This window comes from Nannobrachium achirus (genome assembly GCF_963921795.1).
Source record: "Nannobrachium achirus genome assembly, chromosome: 6".
Classification (NCBI taxonomy): domain Eukaryota; kingdom Metazoa; phylum Chordata; class Actinopteri; order Myctophiformes; family Myctophidae; genus Nannobrachium; species Nannobrachium achirus.
This window is the reverse complement of record NC_137815.1, coordinates 25,705,215-25,725,561: the sequence shown is the minus strand read 5'-3', so window position 1 is coordinate 25,725,561 and position 20,347 is coordinate 25,705,215. Positions and strand designations below refer to the sequence as shown.

At 41.2% G+C, this 20,347-nt stretch overlaps 1 protein-coding gene across 1 annotated transcript in view; it reads left to right on the top strand.

Moving 5' to 3' along the window:
* LOC308286940 (myosin-7-like) overlaps nucleotides 1-4,741 on the top strand; it is a gene marked incomplete at both ends in the record, with an annotated part of 33,071 nt that extends 28,330 nt beyond the window's left edge. The window contains one exon of the mRNA XM_080728062.1: nucleotides 4,550-4,741. Coding sequence (XP_080584188.1) covers nucleotides 4,550-4,741 — 192 coding nt within the window. The remainder of the gene's footprint in view (nucleotides 1-4,549) is intronic.
* Nucleotides 4,742-20,347: the final 15,606 nt, after the last annotated feature.

The window sequence follows — 20,347 nt, the reverse complement described above, 5'->3', positions numbered from 1 at the left end:
TTCTCTTTTGTTTTTATGCAGATGTGAAAGTGAAACCTCTATTTTAATATATTTATTCCCCCTAACAGAAAAGTAAAGATGAGGAGTGAAGCTCCCTGACGGACCGTTCTAATGAAACTATTTGTCTCTATGCAACATAGCAGAACAATGAATAAAACGATCCTATGAATTGAATACATAGGTCCACAGTGGAAAGTTCCCAGAACTTTGTTGTGTTATCCTTTTAGCCTTAATGTCTTACTGTACCACACGCTGTTTACATTAATGACTAATAAAGTATTCAATCAAGCAAAATCAAAAAGCATTTTGTTTGTTTCAATGAAGTGTGTCGTGTGCCTATACCTTTATAACATATGGTACATTGTAGTAAAAGTGTTAAGCTTGTTTTTATATTTATATATACACACACACACACACACACACACACACACACACACACACACACACACACACACACACACACACACACACACACACACACACACACACACACACACACACACACACACAGTACTGTCCCAAAAGTACAATACTAGATTTTCCCAAATATGATTGGAGATGACTGACATTATAGACCCACATGAAATTGACACAATATGTACATATATGGGCATTACCAGATATGGGCTAAATATTGATGACATCGGGGATCTCCATATAAGGGTATAAAAGGGTCAATGACAGAATTCCTTTGCAAGTGTCTTGGCCATATATGGAGATGACTGACGTCAGACACCTATGAAGTCTCTTGGCACGGACATGAGCTGCAGGTTTTCATACTAAATAGCGACCTAGGGTCGCAATCAAGAATTTAATAGGAACATCTACTGTATATAATGCTATACGTGTGCACAATATGAATATAATATACCAGTAAAACTACAAATTAAATGTATGACCTCATGTATATCATTCTACATAAAGGTACGGAGTGGTGTGAAATCAAATGCAAGCACATCCTAATAATACTAGCAAGATGCCTCAGGGCGACGCCAGTGATGTTTATCGGACCAGTTACCCATATAGGGATACCCCTGGTGAGAGAGGGCGAGATCATTTAGCGACCTACAACTGGGTTACCCAGTTGTAGGTCGCTAAATGATCTCGCTCCTACTGCCCCTGGTACCCATATACCATGTGCTGTATATGGAGATATGCTGTGAGAGCCCAAACATGCTTACTCAGTTATTCGTTATGTGAAAGTCCTATGATGTCTATGACATCAAACCCTTTTATGCCCATACATGGAGATCCCTGTCTGTAGAAACAGCCGTTAGTGTGTTATGTGGCCGATGTGGCCTCCATATATGGGCATTCCCATATAAAGTGATGTTAGATATGGGCTTATTATTGATGACATATATGGGCAATTGGGCATAAAAGGGATTCTGTTAGACATCACAGTGAAGCTAGAAGTGGTTGAGTGACAAACCCATAGAACCAGTGTCAGGCGTTATAGACAGATAGACACAAAGACAAGCTGTGACCGTTCACATACTAAACTGCGAAATACAGTCGCAATGATAGTGGCCATTAAAGTTGGGCTGGTTAATATACAGGTACAGTGTTCTTTAAACTGTATGCGATGAAGGCCACAAGTATGAATACTGCTCGCTACCAGGTCTACAGAAAGATTATAATAAACAGTATACTGCACATCACACACGCTCATCTCCTGGTCACGTTGTGGAAGGCTACAGATCATAGTATGGGTCCTTATTAAATAAAATCAGATATAGGAAAAATACAGAACACACACGTGCACGTGTGCGTGCTGTACATACAGTCATACAATACAGTACATGTATTTTATTTATATGTATTTATGAGCTGGGCTCAACTTGAGGGAGAAGCAGCTGATTCTCCATACAACAATTTACAATTTAGGCATTTAGCAGACATTCTTCATCCAAAGAGACTTACAGTAATCAAAGGCAACACAAGGTAATACATAGGAATAGTGATCTAGGATCACAGGTAAACACAGAATCATCAGTCATAAAAACATAATCTACATAAAATGCTACCCAATTACATTTTAGCCTTTGCCATAAGCATGATCTTTTTTTTTCCTTTTTTTTATATTTTTTATCCCACGATTTTGCAACCCATTTTTTCACCCAGTGCAAATTGCCTATGTAATCCTTGGCTCTGCTCTCCCTCTGCCGCGCCTGGGGAGACAACGGACTGACCTCATGCTTCCTTCAATGCATGAGAAGTCCAAGTTGTTTCTTTTCACCTGACAGGGGGGATTTCCCCGGGATGGACGTAGCGTGTGGAAGGTTATTCCAACCAGTTCCTTTCCCCTCCATCAAGCGCCCCAGCTGGCCAGGGGGAGGCATTATTGAGACCAGGATTACTGCATGTTTTTGTGAGGGTATCAACCCTAGGAGACACAGGGAGAACATGCAAACTCCACACAGAAAGGCCCTATCGCCGACCCCACCTAGGGTGTGGGCGCTGATGACGCGGAGGGAGAAACCCCCCCCCAGCACCCACAGCGTCCCCCGGCGGGAATCGAACCCAGTACCTTCTAGCTGTGAGGCGAAGCGCTAACCACTGCGCCACCGTGCCCCCCCCCATGCCTGTATTAGTCCCCCCCAGGAATCCGCAGAGAAAAAGTCTTGATTCCGCGGAGAACAATCCTGATTCTGCGGAGAACATTTCTTGATTCCGTGGACATTAAAAAACAACCTAAAAAAGTTATCAAGCTAAGAATTATATATTTCTAACAATCAAGTAAAACCCTTCATGAAACAGCTACAATTAATCGTAATTAGTGGTTAGAATAATCGAATAATCATTTTTGAGAATAAAAAGCTAATATTAAATCTATTATTTTTTAATTGCTATTGTTTTTAATAATTACTTTCTGTTGCAAATACTATATTGTCATCCAAACCATGCCCATAGTAACCACATTTTAGAGGATAGCCTACCTACTACTTAGTATGGGTGTAATATTTATTTATTCTCTTCTGCATTAGCATTGTTATTGCCAGGACCATAGAGGCATAGAGAGGAACTATAGTTCAGGACACAGGTTTCTGTCAGGAACGAATGTGGGACCGGACCATCCAGCATCAGTGCTAGCAGGAGGCAAGCTAAGCTATTCCCCCATGCTCTGTATGAGGTGGCCACTGGCTAAACCATGTACAAATTGTTTTATAATAGTAGTAATAACTACTCCCGCCGCTCTGCTGCCACTCGCGACTGTTATTCCGCAGGCCGTCAGAAAAGTCTGCGAATGGCCGAGAAATCCGCGGGTGGTCGCGAGTTCCGCGATAAATTCCGTCATCGCGGATTCCTGGGGGGACTACCTGTATGCGTGTGCCATCATGTGTCAACTAAGATGGTTGACATGGAAAACAAAAGACAAACATTTGTTAGGTTCAACAATAAGCATCTCCTCTAACATTTGTTAGGTTCAACAATAAGCATCTCCTCTGTATGAATCCTCATATCTCTGTGTATTTGACCAAAAGATTTGTCACAAACAATCTGCAACTAAAGGGTTTGTTTCACTTTCATGAGTTCTCAGGTGTTTTTGCAGGTGATCAGCTCGAGCAAATTGTTCTGCACAAAATGTGCAAGTAAAGGGTGTTTCTCCTGTATGCATCCTCATGTGTCTTTTTAAAGAAGATTTTTGATTACAGCCTTTACCACAAAATTCACAAAAGAACTGAGCCCCTGCATGAGTGCTCACGTGTCTTTTTAGATGATCTTTGTGAGCAAATCTTTTGCCACACATTGCACAACTAAAGGGTTTGTCGTTTGTATGAGTGCTCTCGTGTTTTTTTAGAATAGCCAATTGGCTAAAGGCTTTGCCACAGACTGTACAAGCAAAGGGCCTTTCCGCAGGCTTTTCCTCTGTATGAGTCCTCATGTGTGATTTTAAATATTCTTTTAATTTAAAGCCTTTACCACAAACTAGACAAATAATGGGCTTTTCCCCTGTATGAGTGAACATGTGTTTTTTTAGATTACCACTGTTGGCAAAGCTTCTGCCACAATTTGCACACATAAAGGGTTTTTCCCCTGTATGAGTCCGCATGTGTACTTGTAGACTACCCAATGTCCTAAAGCTATTGGAACAAACTGTGCAATTAAAAGGCTTTTCATCTGTGTGAATCCTTATGTGTTTCTTTAGATTATTCATTTCGCTAAAGACTTTGCCACAAACTTCACAAGTACCGGCATTTTTCTTGGCATGAGTCCTCATGTGTCGTTTCAGATTACTACAGCCTTTGCCACAAAATGTACAAATGTACATTCCTTTGTTACTCCTGTTTAAAGCGGACTGATCTTCCCTGGTCTCCTCCCAATCCTCATCACTGCCTTCAGTGTCAGATTCAGAACAGTGTGAAGACAGGAGCTGGTCATCACTAGTTGGTTGTGATGTTCCACGGTCCTCTGCATCAGCTTGTGTTTTCATGTGTTCAGTTGAGGTGCTGGCTACAGGCTCTGTCTCTCCGTTTTCATCTTCATATTCACTTTTCACTGTTACTACTGTCAACGTTGACCCATTCTCCTCCTCTCGTCTTTGCAGTACCTCCTCATGTTCCTTTTTATTCTGGCGACGTGCCGCTCGTGTGCGCTGGTGCCGCTCTCTGTTCAGGCGGCGTTCCTCGGCGGCGGCGGCCTCAGTGAGTCTTTGGCGGCGGCGCTTCTGCCGTTCCCTGTCCAGACGGCGGCGCCGCTCGTCGGCAGTCTCCTCCGGCACATCGGTGGGTGCGGATGACGGCAGACTGCTGGGAGGCGGCTGACGCTCTGATATGGGTTCAACTTTGAACAAAAAAAAACCACACACACACACACGTTGGTTAAACTGCATGTTAGACAACAATTGGTGTGTGTCAACGCACAGATACACACACACGCACACAGAGGTCCGTTAGAATGCGTGCTCTACAGCACACAGACAGAGAGTGTGTTATTCAGGTGCGAGAGGAGAGACAGACAGACAGACAGACAGACAGACAGACAGACAGACAGACAGACAGACAGACAGACAGACAGACAGACAGACAGACAGACAGACAGACAGACAGACAGACAGACAGACAGACAGACAGACACACACACACACACACACACGTTAACATGTGTTAAACAGGGTGTTACACAATTCCCCCGAAATAAGAAGAGGCGTTCACGACAGGATAGAAACAGCTGGTAGTGATGTATCTGTCATGAACGAACGAACTGCTCCAATGAACCAGTTCTTTTTGGATAACGAAATGAACGAGTAAGTAGCGTTAATTTTCGAAACGAAGTGAGCGACTCGGTATTAGTAATGTACTGGCTGTCTCTAATCTCGCTCCTTGACAATAGTGGCGTTTCCATAAAGCCACTTTTTGCGCATTAACAGCTTATTCGCAAAATGTTTTTATGGAAACACTTCAAAATGCGAATAAACTTTCATTATCCGCAAAAAAAGTTATCCGCTTGGAGGAGGAGGATTTTGAACCTTTATCGAATAAACTAAATGCGCTTAAGTGAATGGAAACGGGTCAGACAATAAATGCGAATAGATTATGGCGTTCTAGGTCCATTTCCCCTGCCGCTTTGTCCATGGTATAGCGTTAGCCCACAAAACAAACCTGTTGTTTGTTACACACGGAGTGACACGGACCATGTGTAAATTCCTCCCGTTTTCACCTCAAGCCATCGGTGGCGAGCGAACCCTTCCTCATCCCACGGTGTTGCGTGCCTGAAGTGCCCAATCTACAAGCTCACAGGCACAGCAGCTCGCATCCACGTCTCCGCGCCGCGTTGTGAGCTTGCAGATCGGCCACCTGACCTTCCAGAGGACGCTGAAACTTGCACTGTGTGGTTTTCCCGGTGAACCGGTAGCTTTATGTATTGAGAGGAACTCTTGCCAATTTCGTAAGAGACTCGTCGCCAATTGTAATATATTTAAAAGTTATTTGGGGCCATGATGATGACTGATAATCCCTTCTTCCCACTACTAGACAGCGACCGAGTCACAGCAGTCAGACGTGCAGACGGTGCAGTGCTCAGGTTCGGTCTGAAAAAAATCAGCCCGATCAACTCTTGAGAACATCGCTAATTCGAATGACACCCGCAAATGGAAACATGCTAAATTCGCTTTGTCTTAATGCGTATTTCTGATAATTCACTTCCCTAATTCGAATAAGTTTATGGAAACGCCACTTGTGACACACTCTTCAGAAGAGACAGTACTTAACAGGTGACACAATGGAGCATAGATATGCACTCAGCCAGGGTGATTAATATGTCACTCGATAGGCAGAGTCTGTCCTCTGACAGAGGAGAAGAGGTTGTCTGCTTGTGCGACTCTACTCTCCTCTCTGCACTGCCCTCCTTTCTGTATTGCGGCTCAAATGAACCAGTTGTTTTTGGTGAACAAAATGAACGAAAAAGTGGCGTTAATTTTCTGAACGAAGTGACCGACTTGTGAACGGGAACGTACTGGCCGTCCGTCGTTCCTTGACTGTGACACTCTGACATCATGCTCTCATGTCACTGTGATGTCAGGGGAACCACTCTTAACAGAATGGGTTTGTTGCTCTGGCTTGATATCCCTTTTATGCCCATATATGTCATCACGAGTCACACTTGTCCGTTTTATACCCATATATGGAGATCACTGTCCCGATGTCATCAATATTAAGCGCATATCTGGGAATCACCATATTTGGTAATGCCCATATATGGGCATGTTCTGACATCACATTGTTGACTATCATGCAGGGGTCTCCATGTATGGGTAACTGGTCCGAGATAGAGTACATCACTTGCCAGATGGCCAAGAATTGGCGCGGCCTCTGCCTTTAGAGCGAGGTCGCATGTTTCCCTGAGGCGTCTTACTAGTTATTATATTACTAGTAAGACGCTCAGGGTGAGGTCGCGCCATGTCTTGGCCATCTGGCCAGTGATGTATATCGGACCAGTTACCCGTATAAGGAGATCCATGTAAATATCACTGTATATGGAGATCAGAGTTGTAGAAGAGAGAGTTACGTCACTTACGTCGACTCCCATAGTAAGCGTGGAAAGCCTATTTACTCTATGGTGGGAAGCTAACTTAGCCTAGCTTACTGGAGCCTGTTCTCATTCTTAGCGAGCCTCTGCCCCGTCCGCCCCCATTCATTTTGTCACTCGCTGGTAAGTAGACTAAATTACGTCTTTTTCACTCTTTTAATAATGTTTTCTACCTTAGCGAGGCCCGTGAATGCGTTACAATGGTGAAAAAGACGTGATTTGGTCTACTTCCAGCGATTTTAAATGCCTCGGCTAGAATGGGGGCGGACGGGGCAGAGGCTCGCTAGGAATGAGAACGGCTCCATGCGAAGCCACTTCCGGTCTGCGGCGAGTTCAAAGCGTGACGCCACTCTCTTATATATCGCTCTGATGGAGATATGCTGTGAGAGCCCAAACATGCTTACTCAGTTATTCCTTATGTGTAAGTCCTATGATGTCTGACATCATACATACAATCCCTTTTATGCCCATACATGGAGATCCCTGTATGTAGAACCAGCCACACATATATGGCCCGTCTTGGCCATATATGGATTCTGTTAGTGTGGTATGTGGCCTCCATATATGGGCATTCCCATATGACGTGCTGTTAGATATGGGCTTAATATTGATGACACTAGGGATCTCCATGTATGGCCATAAAGGGATTCTGTTAGTGTGGTTCCCCTAACATCACATTGAAGTTATAGTGTGATGTCAGAGCGGCAAACCCATTCTGTTAGACGTCATTTTACGTCTGCTCAGACGTGTAATTGGTGATACAAATTACTCCCTGCCCTTTAATATGCTTCAAACCAGTTTAGGAATGTGCCAGAAAATCCCACCCAATTCTGCCTGTCTGCCTGTCTAATATACTGTGGTTCACCGTGTCGATTGCAACACTCAGGTAATAATAGTAAGACTGAAATTTGGCCACTGCCAAGTAGATGTCATTTATTTATTGAAGACTTTACCAAGAGCAGTCTGTGCTGTGATGTAGTCGAGGTCCTGATTGAATGTAACCAGACTGATTGTTTAATATTAAGAATTTGTTGTTGATACATACATTTTCAATTATTTTACTTCAGGATGGGAGGTTTGATACCTACCTAATTGTTCATTCGTGATTGAAAAGAAGACTGATGGGTCTACTCTAGATTATTCCAGGGCAGCGGCAAAGATCGCTCTTCCCTGCCATAGTGGAAACCACTTGTAAAAACCTTAAAGGGCCTACACCATGCTTTTAAAACTATATTTTTTGTATAAATATATGCTCAAAATTGAGTCTTAGACAGGTTTTAACCCTCAAAAAACACTCTGACCATTCTTTTCGTTTGTTCTAGCTCTACTATAATGAGGCTCTCCAGCTGCAATACCAAAACGGCCTCTGTTTGCTCAGGGGCGCATCTAGTGGGGTTTTTCCAGAAAAAAAAAAAGGTTTTTTGAAAAAGAAAAAGCTTTTTGAAAAAAAAAAAGTTTTTTGAAAAAAAAAAAGTTTTTGAAAAAAAACAAAAATTTTTTGAAAATTTTTTTTTGAAAAAAAAGTTTTGAAAAAGTTTTGAAGTTTTGGAAAAAAACATTTTTGAAAAAAAAATTTTTTTTGACTGCATTGCATTTTTTTTGAAAAAAAAAAGTTTTGAAAAAAAAAAAGTTTTGAAAAAAACATTTTTTTGAATTTTTTTTTTTTTGACTCTGAAAAACGGGAATCCGAGAGTGACGTCACTCTCGTCAACTCTCAGAACAGCACTGTTCTGAGAACCCGTGGAAAGCTTTTCATCTCTGTCTGCCCAAAACCAGAGAAAGACACAACGGTCAGAAATAGGACTTTGTGAGGATAGAAGGTGCCAGTGGGACCCCAAAAAAGGTTTTAAAATAGAAAAAGTGAAAATTCATGGTGTAGGTCCTTTAACAGATCAAATAAATTAAACACTACAAACCTATGCTCTCCAACTTTACAACAGGTTTCAGTGTTGCATCAATCGGTTCACGTTCTTGGTCCATCTCTTGCTGTTCCTCTGAGGCCATCTCTCTGGTTATTATAGACCTCTCCCTGTGGTGGTCTGTGGAAAACACCAGTAGCAAAAACAAAAACAAACTAAAACTTTTAGTTATCGTTCAACAACCTTAAATACCTAGAAATCAAATCATACAATTGCAGTAGGTCATGATCCGGTGTCAAATATGTAATTCAGGCCTGCCAACATTGGGAAATGTATTGTTGAGTACCACTCTCACACACTTTTGTGGCGCTTAATGGCACCAAATTCTGATTAACACCAACAGAAATATTGTGTGACCATTATCAATAACAATATTATGTTGATAAGTTATAAAGATGATCACAATACAAACATTTTCATCAGTATCATGCAGCCCCGATGCACAACGTAGGGCTGGGTGCAATATGTTTTATTTATATGTATTTAAAATGTATTTATGTTTTTCCATTCAAAACAACTTTATTGGGAGATACCGCAATACCCTATACCCAGAAGGCGGCAGTTTGCAGCCGAAACATTGGTTTCCCTCTACTCCGCGTCCTAAAATAAATATTGGCACTTAAGCTACAGTGTGTGTGTGTGTGTGTGTGTGTGTGTGTGTGGCCGCTACTTTGTCTTTTATTGAGATAGCACCATACCGTCGGTAAACAGTGACTTATTACCACAATAACTAAAGATCCAGCCCTATGTACAAGTACTGTTGTCTACTCTAGCCTATATGTACAGTATGTACAAGATAAGAGTGTAGTAGGCCTACAGTCAGACTACTCACCTGCTGTGCTCATTAAAATGTCTCTCACACACACACACACACACACACACACACACACACACACACACACACACACACACACACACACACACACACACACACACATAATGTAAGGAATACCATGCTTCTGTGCTCATCTAATGGCGATGCTTCATTTTCTCATTCAGAATAGTGGCTTTGGTGGAACTAAAGCTTTGGTGGAATCATTTATGTTTGGAGTCCAAGGTTATCAGAGGCTCTGATTCAGAGCCATAGTGGAAGACCACCACAGTATTAAAACACTCATCTTCCATAATGGAAAAAATATAGATTCATGGATAAGATAGGCCTATATTTATATATCTATCCCACTCTAGGCTTATATTAGGCCTGAAACATGACGGACGTATCTCACGGCCGTCATGGATGCAGATTGGCCTCTTTTGTGCTGAGCGACTTAATTTGCCGCTTACAGCTACACAAACATTCAGATTTCACAAACAAAGTGCTTAATTAAGGCCCACACGTGTCTAAATAGGGTACGCCTTACTAAAATTACCTGTATCCTTTTAAGAAGCATTTTAATCCGATCGTTTTCTGTGTTTCGTTGTATTTCCTGATTTACCCCAGAGCCCTCTATTAGAGAGTCGCGTCATCTCCGTTCACTTCAAGGGGTCTTCTACGAAGTGAACTGAGATGACGTGACTCAACAATAGAGGGCTCTGGGGAAAACCAGGAAATACATGTAAACACAGAAAACGATCGGATTAAAATACGTCTTATTAAAGAATACGCAGGATACAGGTAATTCTAGTAGGGCGTGCCGTATCTAGACACGTGTGAGCTTTGATTAAGCATTTTGTTTGTGAAATCTGAAAGTTTGTGTAGCTGTAAGCGGCAAATTAAGTCGCTCCGCACCAGTCGAAGTCAATCCTCGACGCGTCATGTTTCAGGGCTAAGCTTATAGCCTACATGCATAGATTGGTGATTCTGGTCCTCAGTAACTCAGATACAGTTCAACTCACACTAGTTCTTTGTAGACTATAGATACAGTTCGTGGATACAGTACTTACTCGGATGAGAAGACGTTTCAAACGGCAACGGAGCTGCTGGACTCCCGACCCGAAGCCGACGTCTCAACAATGGCGTTGTTCCCTCTATGGTTGTTCCCCGGCCGGCCAGACACCACGCTCCGCTCATAACACTGACATAGCGTGTGCGCACCGTAATAACGTCTATAACCCAACACGTTAAGTGTCCACTTAGTAATACTAGGCCTAACTGTAATATTAAACCGAAGACGTTATCATATATCTCTTTCTTTTCAGTCCAACTCCAAATCTCCTTGTTTCTTCTCCGTTCTTCCTCTCCCTCTGTTCCGTCAGCAGCAACAACCTAGCAACAACACTTCCGGTGGCCAATCTCTTCAGAATAAGAGCACACCTGAAGCCATTGAAAAAATGCATTTAAAGACCCAGTGAAATGATACGTTTTTCACACCTTTAGAGCTTATCCGTGGTAATCATATGGGCATTCCTAACACTAGATGCCAAAGAAATAGAAAATATTTTTTTTGTGTATATTTATATCAAAGGTCGCTAAATGGGCCATTCTTAATTACTTCCTGTGAACAGAAATTCAAAAAGTGATGACATCGACAGGTCCGCTTGCATATAAATGAACCTTTGATTACATTCACCTGTTTGTTTCCCATTGCTTGATTTTAAATCCCGTTCAGAAACACACAGGCTTCCTTTTCAAACTGAAACTTCAAAATAAAATACCCAAAATAGTCATTTCATTGGGTCTTTAAACGCAGCTATACAACTCAAGTCGCTTCGCTGAGGGGCTGAGTTATGGGTTTTTTAGCGGGCTGCAGGGCTGTCTCCACGCCGCCGAAGCGGACGCGTGGGTACAAGTGGTAAGAAATTCCCATTGTTGACATGAAAGTTCTGTAAGACGAAATCAAGTTCTGTATTACAATACAAAATCTGTCCAGCTCAATCTAATACATATTTGAATCTTACTTTATAGTCCACCGTAATTAAGTCGAGGTCCAGTTTTTGGGTAACCATGTGCTGGGAACCCCAGGTACCCCACCACCACCTGGTCCTGTGTTCCAGCCTCAGCATGTGGGACCAGGACCACCAGCTTGTACAAGTGGTGAGATATTCAGATTTGACTTTTAAGTTCTGAAAAAATGCCTTCGGCCTGGCGGAGACAATGACAAGAGCCAACAGATACTGGAACAGATCAATAAAATAAACATTGACTGATGGTTAGTTTTAAACAGAAAACAGTACAAAAAATAAAGCATTAAATACATTTTATTAGTAAAGGGAACATCTCAAGTTCAAAAAGTGAACTGCAAAGATGGATGTATGAATTGAAGTGAACATTAATTTTGTACAACACAAGGTTAAATCTCCAAATACTCCTCTATTATTATTTCAGACAGAAGTTCATATCACTAAATGTTACATACAATACAGAGACATACACAAAAAGAGATAAAAACACTAAAACAGTCAATCATGGGGTCAGAGTTCATGTTATAACGTTACGAGGGGGGGGGGGGGGGGGAGAGAGTGGGACTGAGTTACTAGGGCACAAGGTGGAGGGTCCTTCATTATTTTATACTTTAGCTATTGAAAAATAGCAGATCTACAGGCCTGCAGTGTGGCACCGAGTGCCGAGCTGCGAGCTTGTATATCTTCTATTCTTGAAAAGTCGTGAAAATTTGTGCAAATCTTTGAATATATGTATTCTTTTAAGCGAAGATTTGTAACTCAAATTTTGCTTCTGGGGTCCCTGGAACTAAATATTTTGAGATGGGGGGGGGTCCGTGGCCAAATTTCATGTCATTTTTGGGGGTCCTTCACATGAAAAGGTCTTTGAGCACCACTGACATAGAAACATAGGTTTTTCAAAAAACCATAGAAGGATTTGAAATATTCAAAGAGAGACATTTTCACGATTTGTGCTGTGAGCTTGTATACCTGCTAGTTATCAATTGTGAAAGCACAAAATAATACGTAATAATAGGTTCATGTGGGGCCCGCAGTAAATACTTGTACCCAGGGGCCAGGGCCCAGAATTCGGTGCGACACCCCTGGCTACTAGTTTCACTCACACAAACTCATACAAATCATCAGGGCAGCATCTATCTTTAAATTCTTAGCAATTATTCAACCGTTAACTATTCCGTTAATTGAATAATTTTATATCATGTTTTTTTTACACTTTAATCAACACATTTCTTCTTATAATTGACTAACGGTCTAGAATTAAACGTTGTTACATTCCATTAAACCTTTTTTTCTTACATTTAAAGACGGTGTGCGGGAGTTATTTCTTTCTTTAAATAATTGATAAATCAGTCTTTTTTTTCTCTTTTCTTTTACAGAATTAAAAAAAAATCTGAAAGAGGGCAGGTTCAGCTGTCAGAAAGATATCTGTCCAGCTTAATTAAATATTTCCTAAAATTATGACCAGATGCATCACACATGAATGGGACAAATTGTCAATTAATCAATCATGTAACAGGGGGGACATTTTATTCTAAAGATTAAAATTAGTCCTCTTGTAATGAAGAATATGGTAGCACATTGGGAACAATGAGTAAGATGTTTTATGTATTTATCAACCATATTTTCAGAATTGTGAAAATGTAGGACTATCAATTTCCTCTATAGTTAAGTGTAACAGGGTGGACATATTATGCTTTACCACAACAGTAATGCAACCTAAAACAATGATAAAAAGGAACATTAAACAGTTATACTTCTTATGGTATATGGTTTCCTATCACAAATGTATGCTACTTTCTGAAGATTTGAAACATAAAATGGCACCGAATACTAGGAATGACCCATGCACTGTGAGCTTGTAGATAAAAAAAAAAACTGTGGGTGCAGCTTCGTTTCCGATTGCCTTCAGCGGTTACATTCTATTTTTTTTTTACTTTGTCCGTCCTAATGTACATTTTCAAATAGTACAACATGACAAGGTAACCACACAATCTCTTTAACTACCAGTAGTATGACATATTTAGCCACTTGTACGCATGACCCCAAACACTGAAATAAGAATGTCTAAAACAATAGAAAGAAGTAAATGAAATCAATTTAACACTCATCTTTTATATTATTTAATTACAATCTAAAATATGAACCCTTGTTGTAAAAAACTAAAGTTGTCCTTTAATTTTGTACAACACAAGGTTAAATCTCCAAATACTCCTCTATTATTATTTCAGACAGAAGTTCATATCACAAAATGTTTCATACAAAAACAGACATACAAAAAAAAAGGTCAATCATGGGGTCAGAGGTCATGTTATAATGGGGGGGGGACTTAGTTACTAGGGCACAAGGTGGAGGGGCCTTCATTATTTTATACTTTAGCTTTTGAAAAATAGCAGATCTACAAGCTGCTTGTAGATCTGCTATTTTTGAAAAGTCGTGAAAATGTGTGCAAATCTTTGAATATATGTATTCTTATAAGCAAACATTTGTAACTCAAATTTTGCTTCTGGGGGGTCCCTGGAACTAAATATTTTGAGTTGGGGGTCTGTGGCCAAATACATATCATTTTTGGGGGTCCTTCACATGAAAAGGTCTTTGAGCACCACTGACATAGAAATATAGGTTTTTCAAAAAAGGATTTGAAATATTCAAAGAGACACATTTTCACGATTTCACTCAGTGCCACGCTGTGAGCTTGAATATCTGCTATTTTTCAATAGTGAAAGCACAAAATAATACGTAATAATAGGTTCATGTGGGGCCCGCAGTAAATACTTGTACTCAGGGCCCAGAATTTGGTGCGACACCCCTGGCTACTAGTTTCACCCACACAAACTCATACAAATCATCAGGGCAGCATCTATCTTTAAATTCTAACTATTCAGTTAATTGAATAATCTTATATTGATTTTATTTTTTACACCTTAATCAACACATTTCTTCTTATAATTTAAGAATTAAACGTTGTTACATTCCATTAAACCTTTTTTTCTTACATTTAAAGACGGTGTGCGGGAGTTATATTTTTCTTTAAATAATTGATAAATCAATTAGTCTTTTTTCCCCCTTTTTGCCAGACCCAGGGGGTCGGCCTACAAAAGGCTTTGTCGGTCTGTCGGTCGGTCGGTCGGTCCCTCTTTTCCTCAGTGTGCCTGTGTTTGCCTCTGACTGCTCATCTGCCCCTCCCTTCCCTTGCTCGGCTGATTGCCTTGAGTGCCGTCACCTGTACAGGACCAGCTGAGTTGAGTTGGCTGACGAGCTGCTGACACTATAAATTCCTCAGCCCATCTACAAGCTCAGAAACATTTCCAGCTGCTCAGCCTATACAATCCTGTGTGTTCATGTGTTAGTTCAGTGCCATACTAGTGAAAACAGCCGATCTACAAGCTCTTGCTATTAAGTGTTGAAAATGTTCCGCCCCAAATCTGTCAGAGTTCCCCTTAAATTTGTTAACAATACAGGCTCTCCTGATGAGCTGCCGGTCAAAGGAGAGAGGCCAGACTAAGATTGATCCACCCCCCCCCCCCCCCCTTCCTTGCATTCTGATTTTCATTGCGGGTCTGGCAGAACCAGGTGACCTGGTCTAGTTTTTACAGAATTTAAAACAAAAAATCTGAAAGAGGGCAGGTTCAGCTGTCAGAAAAATATCTGTCCAGCTTAATTAAATATTTCCTAAAATTATGACCAGATGCATCACACATGAATGGGACAAATTGTCAATCAATCAATCAATCAATCAATCAATCAATCAATCATGTAACAGGGGGGACATTTTATTCTAAAGATTAAAATTAGTCCTCTTGTAATGAAGAATATGGTAGCACATTGGGAACAATGAGTAAGATGTTTTATGTATTTATCAACCATATTTTCAGAATTGTGAAAATGTAGGACTATCAATTTCCTCTATAGTTAAGTGTAACAGGGAGGACATAGGCTATTATGCTTTACCACAACAGTAATGCAACCTAAAACAATGATAAAAAGGAACATTAAACAGTTATACTTCTTATGGTATATGGTTTCCTATCACAAATGTATGCTACTTTCTGAAGATTTGAAACATAAAATGGCACCGAATACTAGGAATGACCCATGCACTGTGAGCTTGTAGATAAAAAAAAAAAAAACCTGTGGGTGTAGCTTCGTTTCCGATTGCCTTCAGCAGTTACATTCTATTTCTTTTTTACTTTGTCCGTCCTAATGTACATTTTCAAATAGTACAACATGACAAGGTAACCACACAATCTCTTTAACTACCAGTAGTATTAAACTACTCCTTTTTACCTTTGCATGTCCGAATGTGGGTTTTCAAATTCCCCTTTTGCTTGACCCCCTTGCCGCATTTGAAACACTCAAAAGGTTTTTTGTCGGAGTGAATAAACATGTGTCTTTTGAGGTCCTGACTGGTGGAGAAGGCTTTGGAGCAGTTGGTGCAACCATAAGGTTTTTCCCCAGTGTGAGTCCTCGTGTGAGCAGTAAGGGAGGATCTGGCAACGAACCCCTTCCCACACAGCTTGCATGTGTGCGGCCTTTCACCAGTGTGGTATCTCGAGTGCAATAACAGCTCTCCAGACGTTAAAAATGCCTTACCACATTCTGTACACAAGTAGTTCTTTTCCCCTTTGTGCATGAGCATGTGTCTCCTGTGAACTGTGTGCTGGATGAAAGTCTTACTACAAATGTGGCACTTGTAACACCGTTCCTTCGTATGCGTGCGCTCGTGCCATCGCATCGTGTTTGTGCAGCGGAACCCGCGGCCACAGTGCTTGCACACGTAGGGCAACTCTCCCGTGTGCAACAGCTGATGCGCTAACAGCCCTGCTTTACTCGCATATCGCTTGTCACAATGGTCACAGTGGAAGGGCCGCGTGTGTTTAGTTATGTGACGCGTCAGAAGAAAACGTTTGGTAAACTCAACGCCACAGTATGTGCACCTGTGGATTCGTATCTTCATCGCTGTGATGTCAGCTGAAAGACATTACATAACAAAAAAATAAGGACAAATAACTGATTATGACTTTCTGTAGGAATCAAGTGTAATGCTGTGTTCACACTGGCAGATACAAAGCGATGCCCAACATTTGTAGCTGCTACAAAATCTACAAAGCTACAATCCAAGTTGAGCTACAAAGCTAACAAAACGATCTTGTGTTGCATAATGTGTTGATTCCACAAGAAATATGTGATGTTGTTAAGTGACATTAGTTTTGGTCAAGAAAGCTTGCAAATATCAGTATCGGTTTATATCAGACACAGAAATTAAGATTTAGACAAATTGGATATTGGGATATGTTTTTACTAGAAATAGCGTGATTGCATACATACTCGGGGGTGCAGGAGCATATAGAACCATTTTACAACCAGAAGCCTACTGGTAAGTGTTCATTGAATTGTTACGATTGTATGGCCGATAATGAAATCCCCTATGGGGTAAATTAATGGGCAGTTTACTTCCGACACGTCACTGCGATGCTCAGTGAAGTCTGATGTAATTTACCCCTCCTACCTGGTTCACATTTTTCCCCCCATTCTTTTTTCATATCGCGTCATATAAGAACTGTGTTCCAAACATAAACAAATGATCTAAGCGGTTTGACTCATGGATATGAAGAATCAACTGAAGATATAATCAACTCGTCGCTAACGCGGTATTGGACAACGACGGGTTGGGGAGGGGCTTAGCGACGGGCTAATTCTAGATGTAAGATATGACACTTACCATCATCATCATTTGGAACCTTTGTCCTTTGTCCGTGGTGAGAAATGTGTGGTTTCAACCACGCCAGGCGTTGGACGATTGCCAGATCAGGAGCGGATCCCGTCTGCTTCACCATAACTTTGTCATGGGCCCGTACGAAAGAGCCGCGTATGATGTTCCATTTCTTCTTACACTCTTTTGCACTTAATCCTAAGGTGCTGCCGATCTCATCCCAGCTTTTCTGGCGACCTTTTTTGTGTTTTGTTGCAGGATCATACAGATGTTTATAGTTCCTGACCAACTCACAAAGCGTTTCTTCAAAACCTCTTGCCATGTTGTTCTTGTGCTTCCTCCTCTTCCTGTTGGAGCAGTTCTGCTGGGCTTTGCTTTGAGGAGATGATGCTGTGGATGGAATGGTAGAACTAGCGTGATTGCATACATACGTGGGGGTTCTACAGGAGCATATAGAACCATTTTACAACCAGAAGTCTACTGGTAAGTGTTCATTGAATTGTTACGATTGTATGGCTGATAATGAAATCCCCTATGGGGTAAATGAACGGGCAGTTTACTTCCGACACTGTTAATTTCAGGGAGTAAAGGAAAATCACATTTTAGCATTGAATAGTGAATAGTTCTTAGTTGTGCATGCAATTCATTAATTACGGTAATAATAATATAATACTATTGATCCTGACCTCTGATGACCAAATTACACCAAATGCCTAAATGACATAGAGATATCATAAAACCAGTAAGACTCCCCAATCGGGAGATGAGCGACCGTCAGGTTGCAGCGTGATTTTAGGTCCAAAAATGTGTTAAAAAGATCGGCCTGATGGTGGCCGCTATATGGGACAGATTCATGTTGATGAGATGAGTGTAGACATACTGTGTAGCGATTTGTGTGATTTTAGGGCAAAAACTGTAGGAGCAGTGTTCAAAAATGTGTTTTAAAAAATCGTCCTGAAGGTGGCGCTATATGGGACAGATCCATGTTTTAAGACATGAGTGTAGACATACTGTGTACCGATTTGCGAGATTTTAGGGCACAAATTGTAGGAGCTGTGTCCATAAATGTGTTTCACATGGATAGGGGCAACGATGGCGGAGATATGAGTAGGTCAAAAGTGTGACGTGACGTGAAAGACTGACGGACAGACAGGCGGTGGAGGTTTTGATAGTAACTGCGACCTGGCGGTCGCAACTAATTACAAAAAGTTAGGAAATTTAACTTGGGTCCATTATATCTCCCCTTTAATAATACCAATTGGTATTGTTTAATATAATTGTTATCATTGATTAGTCACCTTTACAACGAGGTACAGCTTGTATACATAGGCCCATAGGGCATTCGTGGAATGAGCAGCACAGCCGAGGTACAGCTTGTATACATAGGCCCATAGGGCATTCGTGGAATGAGCAGCACAGCCAAATGTAGCGCCCCCCCAAAAAACTGTCAAAATGCAATATGGCTAATATGCAGTCGGGAGTGGGATTTAACCGCGCAGGGCTCTACCACAATGTGTCATTGCATTTGATGTGGATGCATTTACACAAACAGTGAACCATATGCCATTGCGAATCAAAACCATTTTTTTGTGGATTTGTATTTGTTTGTTTGATCCGCAACAGAATACGGATGAGTCTTCACACCAGCCCAATTCCCAAATTATGCACATTTCAGGCAATATCTACGGGATTCATTTAATAATGTGTGAATGCACCCTAAGATTCACCTCAGAGTTCAACTAATGAGTGTTAAAGAAAAACAACTGCATGCATTTAAACAGTATGATTTTACAACATACATTCTTTGGCACGTCCCTGCTGTGTGTGATGGTCTAACGGTTTCTCTAGTTGGGCTGGTTCAAACTCCAGGAGAGAAGATGAAGCACTGAGCAACTCTGCTTTCTGAAATGAAACAAGGGGAACACATTTAACATCTACAAATAAAAGTGCTAAAACGGTATATCAAATTATGCTCTATACTGTACATGATGTGACCAGCTTACCAGCGCTCCTCTCTGAGTAACGCTAACGTGGTATTGGACAAGGACGGGTTGGGGAGGGGCTTAGCGAAGGGCTAATTCTAGATGTAAGATATGACACATACCAAGCCATCATCATTTGGAACCTTTGTCAAAGTAGATCGCTGGTGAGAGATGTGTGGTTTCAACCACGCCAGGCGTTGGACGATTGCCAGAGCAGGAGCGGATCCGGTCTTCTTCACCATAACTTTGTTATAGGCCCGTACAAAAGAGTTGCGTATGATGCCCCATTTCTTCTTACACTCTTTTACACTTAATCCTAAGGTGCTGCCGATCTCATCCCAGCTGTTCTCGCGAACTCTTTTGTTGCACCGTTTTGCAGTAGGATCGTACAGATGTGTATAGTTCCTGACCAACTCACAAAGCGTTTCTTCAACACCTCTTGCCATGTTGTTCTTGGAAACTGCAAATGATAAAGTCGGAGTAAAAGTTTAGTTTGAATTCTTTCTACCAATGAGTTGGTTGGTGCAAGCTTGCCACCATTGGTGTGTGAATGTGGGAAGTGAGGACGCTGGCATCGAATGTTCGCCGCTTCACTTCCCAATTTATGAATGAATGAACCATTGTAAAGCGCTTTGGGCACTTGGAAAAGCGCTATAAAAATGCATTCCTTACCAGCGGTCATAGGAGCAGCTTGAGAATGTGATGATGTTTCTGGTTGGGTCATCAATGGAGCTGGGTCAGGCCCAGCTCTAGTAGAAGGAGCTAAAAATAAATAAGAGACAATAAGATATAATAAATAATAACCAGAAAACCACTGCTTTATAATATTGGCATACTGTCTATCAGCATTGACAGCATACAGCAGT